Source organism: Spinacia oleracea, chromosome 6 (assembly GCF_020520425.1).
Source record: "Spinacia oleracea cultivar Varoflay chromosome 6, BTI_SOV_V1, whole genome shotgun sequence".
NCBI classification, from domain to species: Eukaryota; Viridiplantae; Streptophyta; class Magnoliopsida; order Caryophyllales; family Amaranthaceae; genus Spinacia; species Spinacia oleracea.
The window spans coordinates 51398553-51411164 of NC_079492.1; the positions used below are offsets into that span (position 1 = coordinate 51398553).

Below are 12612 nucleotides of genomic sequence, written 5' to 3' on the forward strand. Positions count from 1 at the left end.
TCCGAAGTTGACAATCTCACTCGGTCCGGAAGGGTATACCAATAGGATATTCGCCCACCTCCCGGGGACGACATCCCAGTCAGACAGACTCCTGAAAAAATACGGCACACCACCGTCGCAGAAGTCATCGAAAATCCTCTCTTGAAGCAAATAAAAAGAACTAAAGCCGAGATTACCATCTGGGATCTCATGTGCACTTTAAAGGAAGATCGTGAAAAACTTATTCGCTCTCTTAACCTCATCTCAGTCCCTACGGATATCACACCTGACTTGTTGGTTAACCACGTCACAAGAGATGTTGAGGAAAAAGCGATAGTTTTTACTGACAAAGACTTACCTAAAGAAGGAGGCGGCCACAATAAGGCCCTCTATCTATTGGTTGGATGCAAAGGACAAAACATCCCCCTAGCACTCGTAGATAACAGTTCAGCGGTAAATGTTTGCCCATTGCGAATCGCCCATTGCTTGGGGCTAGGAAGCGATGAATTCCAAACCTCCACGCAAGGGGTACGAGCTTATGATAACTCTCGAAGGCCTGTGTTGGGAAAAATCAACCTCACAATACAAATCGGACTCGTGGCACGTACCACGGAGTTTCAAATAATCGACATCAAGCCCACTTTCAACCTCCTCTTAGGACGCCCTTGGCTCCATGACTTAGGAGGTGTGGCTTCTACCTTGCACCAAATGGTTAAACTTAACCATAACGGGGTAATTCTGGAAATACGCGCCCCTCCTCTCGACGTCAGTTGTACTATGGTTGGAACGGCCGAAACTGCAGAAGACCTTTACGGTTTTCAAGTGGATGAAGCCATCCAAGTCATTGAGGACTATAATTTAGCATTTCTAGATCCGCGTGCATCCCGGGTCATCCCTAAAATATTGCTAGCTCAAGGCTATTTCCCGGGAACTCCATTGGGCATAAGGAAGAAGAACTACATGTTCCGTCCCCCACCTAACAAATCTACTCCCTTTGGACTAGGCTATGAACCAACGGAGGAAGATATTACTGACTACTTATCTAGGCTACGCCTTAAGCCAGCCATGACAAAAAAAGCCACCCTTCTTCCCCCATATCAAAGAACCCTTAGCGGTATGTTTGTCCGGGAAGGAGAAGAACACCCATGTTGTGACTTCCCTGAACCCTTCGTTCAGGATGGCCTGCTAAAGCCCGGATTTGAAATTTTCCATGACTGTCATACTTTGGATGAGGCACCCCACCTCACCAAGACTGAAACAGCTGAAATATTGGACAACCAAGCTCTATGGACATTGTTTAACGAATCGACGCCTATGGAGGACGAGACTGTGATGACTACCCTAGCTCTACAAGATGAAGGTTTCGATCCAACTCGGTCAATCGCTCCTACATCAACACTAGAAGAGGCCAAGAACGGATGGGTGAAGACATGTCAGTGGGTCAACGCAAACGGAATAGAGTTCAAGATGAGTACAGGCGAAGGACCAAGGTTCTACGAGACTAAACCCAAGGCTTGAGCCGTAGAGAGCACTTTAGCAAAACGCCTAGTAGTTCTTTAGATGATAGAAAGAATAAAGCTCTAGATATGGTCCTAAGAACCCTTAGAATATTGATTAAATTATTTTTCAGTGTGTTTTCCTTACTTTCCAAATTAATAAAGGCGTAAAATTTCTCCTAAAATATTATTCTAACACTAAATAAGCACTAATCATACTTGCAAATATAAAAATCAAAAAATGTAAGGAAGCGGCCCACTGTAGGCCTAATAGCAAGGCCCACTCGGTCTTGAATCGTGACATCGAAACCAATTCCCGAAAATCCAAAAAATAAACCACACCATCCCCTTCATATTTCCAAGACATAAAGGTCAAACCCGTGCAACCCAAAGAAACCAAAAGAAATCAAATCCAAACAATGCAAATGTTGCTCAAAAAAAATTCATAAAACATAACCCCATCATCCCCATCATTAACAACACGCACCTCAACCCACCCAAAAAGCCTACACAAATATCTTCATATCTTCCGCACCCTAACTCCATTTTCAAAGCCGTTTCGAGTCACGAATAGAAAAAATTAATCCGGACGAAAATGCGTCTAACGCTAACAGCCAAAAAGCTTCCAAAATAGCGTCAAAATTGATTTCTGACGAATAAAAAAGTAAAATAAAACAAACAAAAAGGAATAAACGCAAGAACATGTGAAGGAAAAGAAGCAACGTGCCAAGAAATCTCCCCAGGAATCATTTTCAGCGCCCAGAGCTGGGCGCTGAAATCTTTAACGCCCCAGCCTGGGCGCTGAATCTCTCTGCTTTCCAACCTTTGCCCAGAAGTGCTCGTCATTTTGTCCGCATATACACGGAAAAATAACGAACACTTGGGGGGTACAGCACGTATTCACGTATTTAGATATACATACCACAAAAAACACATGAAAAAATGATGTGCAAAATACATGTACTCAAAAAATAAAACAAATTTTTGTTTTACGGCAAAGCAGCAGATTAAAATAATAATAAACTTCACTTATTCTACCGTTTCAAATAATATGTTTCCATCTCAGAACGTACTTATCAAATTAGGCATCCTAGAATTTATTCTAGCTAGAACTACGCGCGACCTGATTCTAAGTTAAAGTTATTTAACAAGGATACGTAGGCAATCCTATTTATGGATTCGGTCCAATCAAATAAAAATATAATGTGCATAAGTGTTGGAAATGAGCAAATAAAAAAAAAGGAGAAGCAAAACGAAAACAAGAAAAATAAAATTACGCCTTTATTAATATTTAAAAATAAGTTGTTTACCCCCGTTCTCTCGAGCTGGGCGCACGTTAAGGGATACTACTAACGTACACCAACTCCATTGATGGCGAGGAAGAAGAAAGCAATACTGAATATTTCTACGACGAAAGTTGCAGCGAAGACTCCCTCAGTAAGTTCTCACACTTCAGGCACCAGTACTACTCAAAATGATGCCCAAAATGCAAACCCAGATGCTCTGATTTTTTACTCAGATGGCGAGGAGCTGATGCATTCTCCTCTAGTCCACCCTTCGGCTAGTATGATTCTACGCAAACTTCATGATACTATTTTGTTATTGGATCAGAATTTGGGGGTTGGTCGTAATAATACTGTGGGTGGAACTAACCCTCAGGGGAATGGAGAATCTGTTGTTATTGGGGATATTGGGGGAAATAACACTGAACCTGGGGTAGTTGAACCTCCGATTGTTAAAGAACCATGGAAAAATCTGTTCACTGGATCTAAAATGGCTTCAAAAGGGGCGTCCCTATCTTTTGTTACACCTGTGCTGCAGGATGGGAAGAAAATTGCTCAATTGCAGGAGGATGAAATGAATGAACTCACTGAGAAATGGAAATCATCTATGGTGATGTATGTGGTAGGGGATTCCCCTACTATAGCTTCTGTGAAAAGATATATGGAAGGGATGTGGAATTCTGTTGCTCAGCCTCAGGTGTTTTACCATGATGATGGTTACTTCATCATCAAGTTTGTGAACATGAAGGACAGAAACCAGATTATTGCAGGAGGACCTTATACATTTTATGGGAAACCAGTTATCATTAAACCCTGGACAGCAAACTTTAATTTCTATGAAGAAGTACTTAGGGTTATCCCTTTGTGGGTGAGATTTCCTAATCTGCCACTCAATTGTTGGGGGTGTGATTCACTAAGCAGGATTGGTAGTCTGTTAGGGGTGCCACTCTTTGCTGATGAATGCACTACTAGGCAAGATAGAGTATCTTTTGCTCGAGTGTTGATAGAAATGGATATCACTAGCCCATTGCCTGATTGTGTCTGGATAGAGGATTCAAAGGGTGGGATGTTCAAGCAAGCTGTTACTTATGACTGGTTGCCACAATATTGTAAAGTTTGCTGTACTGCAGGCCATGATTGTACTAAAAAGACTAAACCACCAGTACCAAAACCTGTAGCCAAAAAGGTGTGGGTTCCTAAAGCTGTCCAACAAGCACATCCAGTGACAGAACAACATGAGCAACCTAATGTTGTGCACACTCCTGAGATGCCTGTTAACAATGTATCTGATCCTACTCCATGGAAAATTGTGACAAGAAGGACTAAGGGATTGTCTAGAATGAGGACTTTGAGCCCTAGAAATCCATTTACTGTGTTGCCTGCAGAATTGGGTTTCAAAGAATTAACAGGAGGTGATATGGAGATGCAAAACCCTACTGAACCCCCTGATGAAGAAGGTTAATCTTTGCAGCTGGAATGTGAGGGGACTTAATGATCCTATTAAGGTCCCAGAGGTAAAACACCTTATTCATACTCATAATATTCATGTTGTTGCTTTGCTAGAAACTAGAGTTAAGGAAAGCAATTTCTCTAGAGTAGTCAATAAGTTTGGGAGAAATTGGAAATGGGAAAATAATTACACTGCAAACCCCAGAGGTAGAATTTGGGTAGGCTGGCTTTATCAAGAAGTTGATATCCATGTGTTACAGGTGCATGAACAATTTATTCACTGTGAAATTAGGGATAGGTATGGAGTGGTGGAATTGTATGTTACTCTGGTGTATGGTCTTCACTCCATTGACACTAGGAAGAATTTGTAGAACTCTCTTACTACTCTTGCCTCAAGTGTAGGTAGCTGTCCTTGGGTCATTACTGGTGATTTTAATTCTCCCCTGTATGCTGATGATAGAATCAATGGTACTCCTCTTTCAGCAACAGAAACCAAGGATTTTGATGAGTTTATTACAAGTAATGGGCTGTGTCCTGTAAAGAGTGTAGGACATTATTTTTCTTGGCACAAAGGCACTAGTGAAGGTAAAATTGCTAGCAGGATTGATTGGTGTTTGGGAAATGATGAATGGATTCATAAAGTCAGTAATGTTCAGGTTGAATACCTAAACCCTTCCATCTCTGACCACTCCCCTTTACTGATAAAGTGTCTGCCAGACAAGGTGGAGGGGGGTAGACCTTTCAGATTTCTCAATTATTTGGCTGATCATAGTAGCTTTTCTGCTATTATTCAGGCAGCTTTTACTGAAGTATACCATGGCACTCCTATGTTTAAGCTCTGGTGTAAGCTGAAAAAAGTCAAGGCTGAACTCAAGAAGTTACATAGAGAAGACTTCTCTGGTATTACTGAGAAGATTACCATTGCTAGAAGTGAGCTTGATAAGGTTCAACAGAGTTTGCAAACTGGTAGATCTCCTGCTCTTCTCAACCAAGAGGTGGTTTGCATTAAACAGCTTAGGCATTGGCTGAGAATTGATGAGATAGCATTGAGACAGAAATCTAGGATCCAATGGCTAAAACTAGGTGATTCTAACAACCACTTTTTCTTTTCCACTGTGAAAGAAAGAGTTAGATTCAATAGCATTGCCATCCTATATGATGATAATGGCACTAAATTGGTTGATCCTGATCTAATTCAAACAGAAATTCTGAGTTTCTACAAAAAGCCGCTTGGCACTTCTGCAAACACTCTTCCCTCTATTCACATTCCAACAATGAGAAATGGATCTAGACTAAATAATGATGCTAGACAGGATCTGTGCAGGGATATTACTGATGATGAGATTGATTTGGCATTACATGGGATTGGCAATGATAAGGCTCCTGGTCCAGATGGTTTAAATGCAGTCTTTTTCAAAAAGGCTTGGCCTGTCATCAAACATGATATTTATAGAGCAGTGAAGGATGTGTTTGTTACCAATTCCATGCTTCCCCAGTACAACTGTACATCTATTACTCTCATTCCAAAAGTTCCTAATCCTACAAGAGTTAAAGAGTACAGACCAATTGCATGTTGTAATGTGGTGTACAAAATTGTTTCAAAAATTCTAACTACAAGAATGCAAGGGGTGATTGGACAGGTTGTTAGTGAATGTCAATCTAGGTTTATTCCTGAGAGGCAAATTTCTGACAATATTCTGCTTGCTACTGAGCTCATTAAGGGCTACACTAGAGCCCATCTTTCACCCAGATGTATGCTCAAGATTGACTTAAAGAAAGCCTATGATTTAATTGAATGGCCTTTCTTGATCAGTGTTATGGATGCTCTTGGCTTCCCTCGTAGATTTGTGCAATGGGTGTACACATGCATTTCCACTGTCTCTTACAGTGTGCTCATTAATGGGAAACCTTGTACACCTTTCAAAGCTAAAAAAGGGCTAAGACAGGGAGATCCCTTGTCTCCTTTTTTATTTGCTATTGGTATGGAATACATGTCTAGACATCTCCATCAGTTGCAGACCAAGCCTGATTTTAACTTTCACCCAAGATGTGCTAAACTGGCTCTTACTCATCTAATGTTTGCTGATGATTTGCTTCTATTCTGTAGGGCAGATCTAATCTCTATTGACATGATGTTGGCTTCTTTTAAGAAGTTTTCTCTAGCTTCTGGTTTGGAGGCTAATATGGATAAAAGTAACATTTATGTTGGGGGTGTTTATGGTCAAGATAAAGCTGATATTCTCAATGCAGTTTCTACTCCTGAAGGTTCCTTTCCCTTCAGATATTTGGGAGTTCCCCTCTCAACTAAGAAGCTGAAGTATACTCAATGTAGACCCTTAATTGAGAAGGTGTTGGCTAGAGCTAAAGTGTGGACTGTCAAGCATCTATCTTATGCAGGTAGGCTCCAGTTGGTTCAAACAATATTGCTGAGTTTACAATCCTTTTGGTGTCAGATTTTCATCTTGCCAAAGAAAGTGATCAAAGAAATTCAAGGGTATTGTAGGGTGTTCCTGTGGACAGGCAACACTGACCCTTCAAAAAAAGCTCTGGTTGCTTGGCACAATCTTTGCTTGCCCAAAGTTGCTGGTGGTTTGAATCTGAAAGATATGTGCTGGTGGAACAAAGCAGCTGTTGCTAAACTCCTCTGGGCTATAACTTATAAGAAGGATAGACTTTGGTGTAAATAGGTTCATGCTTACTGTTGCGATTAAAGCGAAAATTAGAACAAACTTATCTGATTCGATGAACTGAACGAAGAACAATTGTTGCGTCGTGGACACCCACTGTCCTAAAAGACGATTCCGCGCTACCTCCCGGTGCAGTAGAACAGAATGCGGTCGCCCTCCAGGATTAGCGCAACTCCGACGTTGTGTGCACTCACAAAGCCGGATGGAGTCAGAACGTATGCCCAAAACCGAGAGCAATTTTGTGTGAGAGTAAGAATGTGTCTTCGTATTTTGTGTGTATGATTTTCTGTGAGAAGGGAACTGAAACTCTGATTTAAATAATTAGAAGGAAAGCATTGCAACAGTCAAAAACGGCTGAGGGAATGAATGTTGCAACAGCCAGAAAACGGTCAAAACATTGATCATAGTAACGGACGTAATTAATGGCATTTAATCCAATAGTTACGTAATCAATACAGATTCCCGTAACAGTGACTTGCGCAAACCGGTCCAGTTACCAAAAAGAACAGGGTTGACCCACAAAACCCACCCCACGCCCGCGAACCGCATTCCCAAGTACCAAGTACCAAGTACCAAGTACCAAGTACCAAGTACCAAGTACCAAGTACCAAGTACCAAGTACCAAGGCCCAAGGCCCAAGGCCCAAGGCCCACGGCCCGCGGCCCGCGCCCGGCCCGGCGCGCGCGCGCGTGTGTGTGATGTGTCCACCCATACCATTCTCACACTTTCTTAAACAAGAGTTACACTCATTCCCCAATTAATAAACAAGAGGAATATGAAGAGTTTTTCCAATGTGGGACTCTTGAATTTTCACTCACCCTTTTTTCCTTTGTGTTTCCCAATGAGAATTTCCAACAATCCCCCACAGGTTCGAATATGCGGAAAAGAAAGAAAAGAAAGGAGAAGGATATTGGTTTTGGGCAAACAAAACAATTGAATAGGTGTCAATGTCTTTCGACTTGAATTAACACTTAGTGACATTTAAGCTATGATCTCTTTCCTACCAAGTGACTTTCGTATTGAACTTGATAGGGAGATAGAAACCCGTCACTTAAAGCACGCAACTGAATATGTATGACATTCTGACTCCGCGAATAAAGTGACGCCTTATACTGGCCATACGTCCGACCTGGATATGCTCATAGGTGCTCTAGAGAATAGCCCACATCGCAATTCTCATAGGAAGCGGCCACACTTCCACACCTACGTAGGTGAATCCCATCAAGTGTGAGCTACATTCACACCACCAAACATATGGTATGGGTTCATTAAGAGCCGTATGCTCAACCTCTTTCCTATTGTAGCAAGCACATTATAACATCTAGGGGATGGACAAAAAAAAATTTGTGCTTCCGAATTATAACAATAATGTCGTCCTTTGAACTCTGTGAGTAGGAGTTCATTATTTTACAATTCATTCAACGGGCTTCAGGCCCATCCCTTCCGATGTTTCCAAAACTAGTTTTCTACATAGGCCTTTCGTTAACGGATCCGCAATGTTCATTTCAGACTTTACATAGTCTAGTGATATCACCCCACTTGACAACAATTCTTTGATGGCCTTGTGCCTCAAACGAATGTGCCTTTTCTTCCCATTGTAGGCATGGTTGTTTGCCACAGCAATAGCCGCTTGCGAATCACAATGAAGTGCAACTGAAGGAGCTGGCTTCCCCCACAGCGGAATATCTGCAAGCACATTTCTCAACCATTCTGCCTCATGACCTGCCAATTCAAGAGCAATAAACTCAGATTCCATAGTAGACATAGCAGTACAAGATTGTTTACAAGATTTCCAAGACACAGCTCCACCCCCTAGGGTGAAAACATAACCACTGGTAGAGTTAATTTCATCATTGCCAGAAACCCAGTTAGCATCACAATAGCCTTCCAAAACTCCTGGAAACTTGGAGTAGTGCAAACTCCAATCCATGGTACCCTTAAGGTACCTGAGCAATCTCTTCAAAGCATCCCAATGTTCATGACTTGGGTTATGAGTATACCTGCTTAATCTACTCACAGAATAAGCAATGTCAGGTCTAGTGTAGTTCATCAGAAACATAACACTACCAATAATCTTAGCATATTCAGATTGGCTAACAGGATCACCATTATTTTTCCTTAAGTGGATGCTTGGATCATAGGGAGTCCTAACTGGATCGACGTCAAAAGAGTTAAATTTTTTAAGTAACTTTTCAACATAGTGAGCTTGGCTAAGACAAATGCCATTTGGAGTTCTCTTGATTTTCACTCCTAAAATCACATCTGCCTCACCCATATCTTTCATTTCAAACTTAGAACTTAGAAAACTTTTTGTCTCATTTACTCGATCCAAATTAGTCCCAAAAATTAACATATCATCCACATAAAGACAAATAATCACACAACCATCAGAATCATGCTTAGAGTAAACACAAGAATCACCTTCATTTACATGGAACCCATTACCTGTCATAGTCTTGTCAAATTTGTCATGCCATTGCTTTGGAGCTTGCTTAAGCCCATACAAGGACTTGACTAATTTACAAACCTTATTCTCTTGACCAGGAACAACAAACCCTTCCGGTTGAACCATGTAAATTTCCTCATCCAAATCACCATTTAAAAATGCAGTTTTAACATCCATTTGATGCACAACAAGATCATGAATGCAAGCAAGAGCAATCAAAGTTCTAATAGTAGCAATTTTAGTGACAGGAGAATAAGTATCAAAATAATCAATACCATGCCTTTGGGTGAATCCCCTTACCACAATTCTAGCCTTATACTTGTCAATGGATCCAGTGGATTTCAATTTTTTCCTAAAGATCCATTTACAAGTAATGGGCTTGCAACCCCTAGGCAGATCAACCAACTCCCAAGTATTGTTACTTAGGATTGACTGAAGTTCACTATCTATTGCCTCTTTCCAAAACACTGCATCAACAGATTTCATAGCCTCTTCATAGGTCCTTGAAGGAAATAATGCCCTTGGTCCAAGTATGCATTCTATGTTAAGTCTAATAAATGCGGTTCAGTATTAATTAACAAGTTAATAATTCAGTGAGATCAAGTGAGCTGAATGCCTAGCTAGAGGCCGCTTCAGTTCAAGTGGAATTAATGATATTAATCCACAGCTTACTCTTGACTGAACCCGTAGGGTCACACAAATAGTACGTAAACGGATCAAGTATTTAATGGCATTAAATACTCCATCTATGAATATTCGGAACCGACGGATCTTGGTTTCAGTGGGAGCTAAGATCGTCACAGGCAAGAAATGAATACTCCGGAAACGATGATATTGCCGGAAACGGAAATATGGATCGTATCGGAAATATGAATATTATCCAAGTCGTAGATGTTGCCGGAAACGGAAACATGGTACGTATCGGAAAATATTATTGGAAATGGAAATATTGTCAGAATCGGAAATATTGCCGGAAACGGAAATATTGTCAGAATCGGAAATATTACCGGAATCGGAAAATAATTCCGGAAACGGAAATATTAAATATTTGTTCGAAACGGAAATTAATTCCGGAATCGGAAATATTAAATATTGTTCGTATCGGAAATAAATTCCGGAACTGGAAATTTAATCGGAAGCGTATCGTACGAATTAGCATCAGACGAGGCCTGCCGGACGAAGGCCCAGCACGAAGCCGGGCCATCGCCCAGCAAGCACGCGCGCCACAAGCCCAGCCAAGGCAGCGCCCAGGCCTACCGCAAGGCAGGCCCAGCGCGCGCCAAGGCCACGGATGCGTGGGCCGCGCTGCGTGGGCTGCTGCTCGCACGCGCATGGGCAGCCCTTGTGGCTGCCGTGTGTGTGTGAGTTTGTGCTCATGCGTGATTCCTAAATCTACAAGAGTTAGTGTATGATTAAATTCCTATTCCTAATTGGATAAATTAATTAAATAGAATTCATGTAGGATTCTAATTTCAATTAATTCGTATCCTACTAGGATTACGATTCCTTTTCCATAACTCTATAAATAAAGGCCTAGGGGTCATTATTTATACACAAGTTTTAAGTATTCAAAACTAAGATTTTTAAGCAGAAAAATCAGCCAATATTCTTGCCTACCTAACCGAAAATATTAGAACCTTAAGGGCGATTCTAGTTGGTCAATCTTAAGGCGGATCCGGACGTGCTGTGGACCAGCGAGCGATGTCGCGCGCCCAGCGAGCGATGTCGCGCGCCCAACGAGCGATGTCGCGCGCCCAGCGAGCGATGTCGCGCGCCCAACGAGCGATGTCGCGCGCCCAGCGAGCGATGGCTCGCGCGCCCAGCGAGCGATGTCGCGCGCCCAGCGAGCGATGTCGCGCGCGCGCACTGCGAGCGATAGCTCGCGTGCGATGAGCGCTGGCGCGCGCAGCGAGCACCAATGCGTGCGGAGGCTTGCGATAGGGAAGCAGCAGCTATGCGACGAGCGCATGGGCTGCGCGCACATGGCCAGCAATGGCTGTGTGCGTACGGCCCATGGGCGTGCAACGCGTAGGGTGTTTGCGTTACGATTAGATCGTTTTGAATGTTTAATTTGAAAATTTCAGTTCACGTAATTTTAATTAATTTTAAAATTAATAATTTGAATTATTTTCTTGGATTTTAATTTTGAATATTATAATTATAATAAATGTTATTTATTCTAATTATTTTACTAAAATTAAAATCATGAATTAATTTAAATACAACTGAAATTAAATTAAATTTTTGGATTCAATTATAAATTGATATGAGCTTTAAATTTTAATTAAATTTGTATGTTTCCGGTTGGACTAGAAATACATTTTTATGTTTAAAATTGGTAAAGCATATGAATTTATTGGTTTAAGTGGGAGCGCTTTTTAGTCATAAACTCTTGATTAGGTCTACAAATTCTTAAGGTTAAAACAACTTGATTAGAATTAATAAGGACTGAATAATTGGTAGATTATTGGTGCCCTTGATTAATTGCTGCAAATGTTTACGTGATGCATAATGTGTTTTACTAACCAGCTATGTGGGCCATTCATGATAATGAATGGGTGAATGGTATATATTGTATATGTACTGTTTTGCAGGTTATGAAGTGACTAGTATGGCCCAAATAGGATAGAAAATATGGTCTGCGTACCATTAATTTGAATGTAATTGGTCTAAAGTACCAAAGTTATTTTTCAATTCAAATATGGTCTGCGAACCATCAAATAGTTGTAATTAGTTATAGCTTATCCTATTTGAAGAAGATGGTGCCTCCCACGGAGATTTTCAAGACGGACTTTGAAGTCAAAGCTTCAAGATGAAGTCGGGCCATACTAGATCACAAATATCTTATGCATGTTTTAAGTTATTTATTGTTTTAAATATGTCTTAAAATGCATGAGATCAAAAGCTTGATTATGTTGCATGATTAAGGATTTTAGTTCACTTAAAATCTAACCAACATAGTAAAAGCCTTAAGTTCCAAACTTAAAAATTGAGTTAAAAGGTGCCATGCCAAAATATACACTTGCTTGGATATCCTTTACATCAATCTAGTAATAGTTTTCGCTCAGCGAGGTGTTACTTATTGGTCCTAAAGGGGCAAGGTACACAAATAATTGTGAGTACATGTTAGTTTTGGTGAAACTCAACGATATAAGTAAGGAGTCCTTTTATGTCGTGGAAAATTCGATAGGTTTACCTAATAAGTTCTTAGACGTACCTATCAACCAAGAATAGTTTCTAGACTATTAGCAAAAGGCTTTTGCTTACCTAAG

The 12612-nt window shown here is 40.9% G+C and overlaps 1 protein-coding gene across 1 annotated transcript; it reads left to right on the top strand.

Annotated features, from left to right (window-relative positions):
• Positions 1 to 2846: 2846 nt before the first annotated feature.
• LOC130463141 (uncharacterized) lies at positions 2847 to 6894 on the top strand. Its single transcript, XM_056832186.1, has 3 exons — positions 2847 to 4215; positions 4322 to 4523; positions 4668 to 6894. The coding sequence occupies exons 1-3, from the start codon at positions 2847 to 2849 to the stop codon at positions 6892 to 6894; spliced, it is 3798 nt and encodes a 1265-aa protein (XP_056688164.1).
• The last annotated feature ends 5718 nt before the right edge of the window (positions 6895 to 12612 follow it).

What these genes read in the sequence shown, in the direction of transcription:
- LOC130463141 (XM_056832186.1), top strand. Translation starts at nt 2,847, where the DNA reads ATGGCGAGGAAGAAGAAAGCAATACTGAATATTTCTACGACGAAAGTT. An exon ending in TGAACCCCCTGATGAAGAAG is followed by an intron (nt 4,216 to 4,321) that starts GTTAATCTTTGC and finishes TTGCTTTGCTAG; the next exon opens with AAACTAGAGTTAAGGAAAGC. An exon ending in AGGTATGGAGTGGTGGAATT is followed by an intron (nt 4,524 to 4,667) that starts GTATGTTACTCT and finishes TGCTGATGATAG; the next exon opens with AATCAATGGTACTCCTCTTT.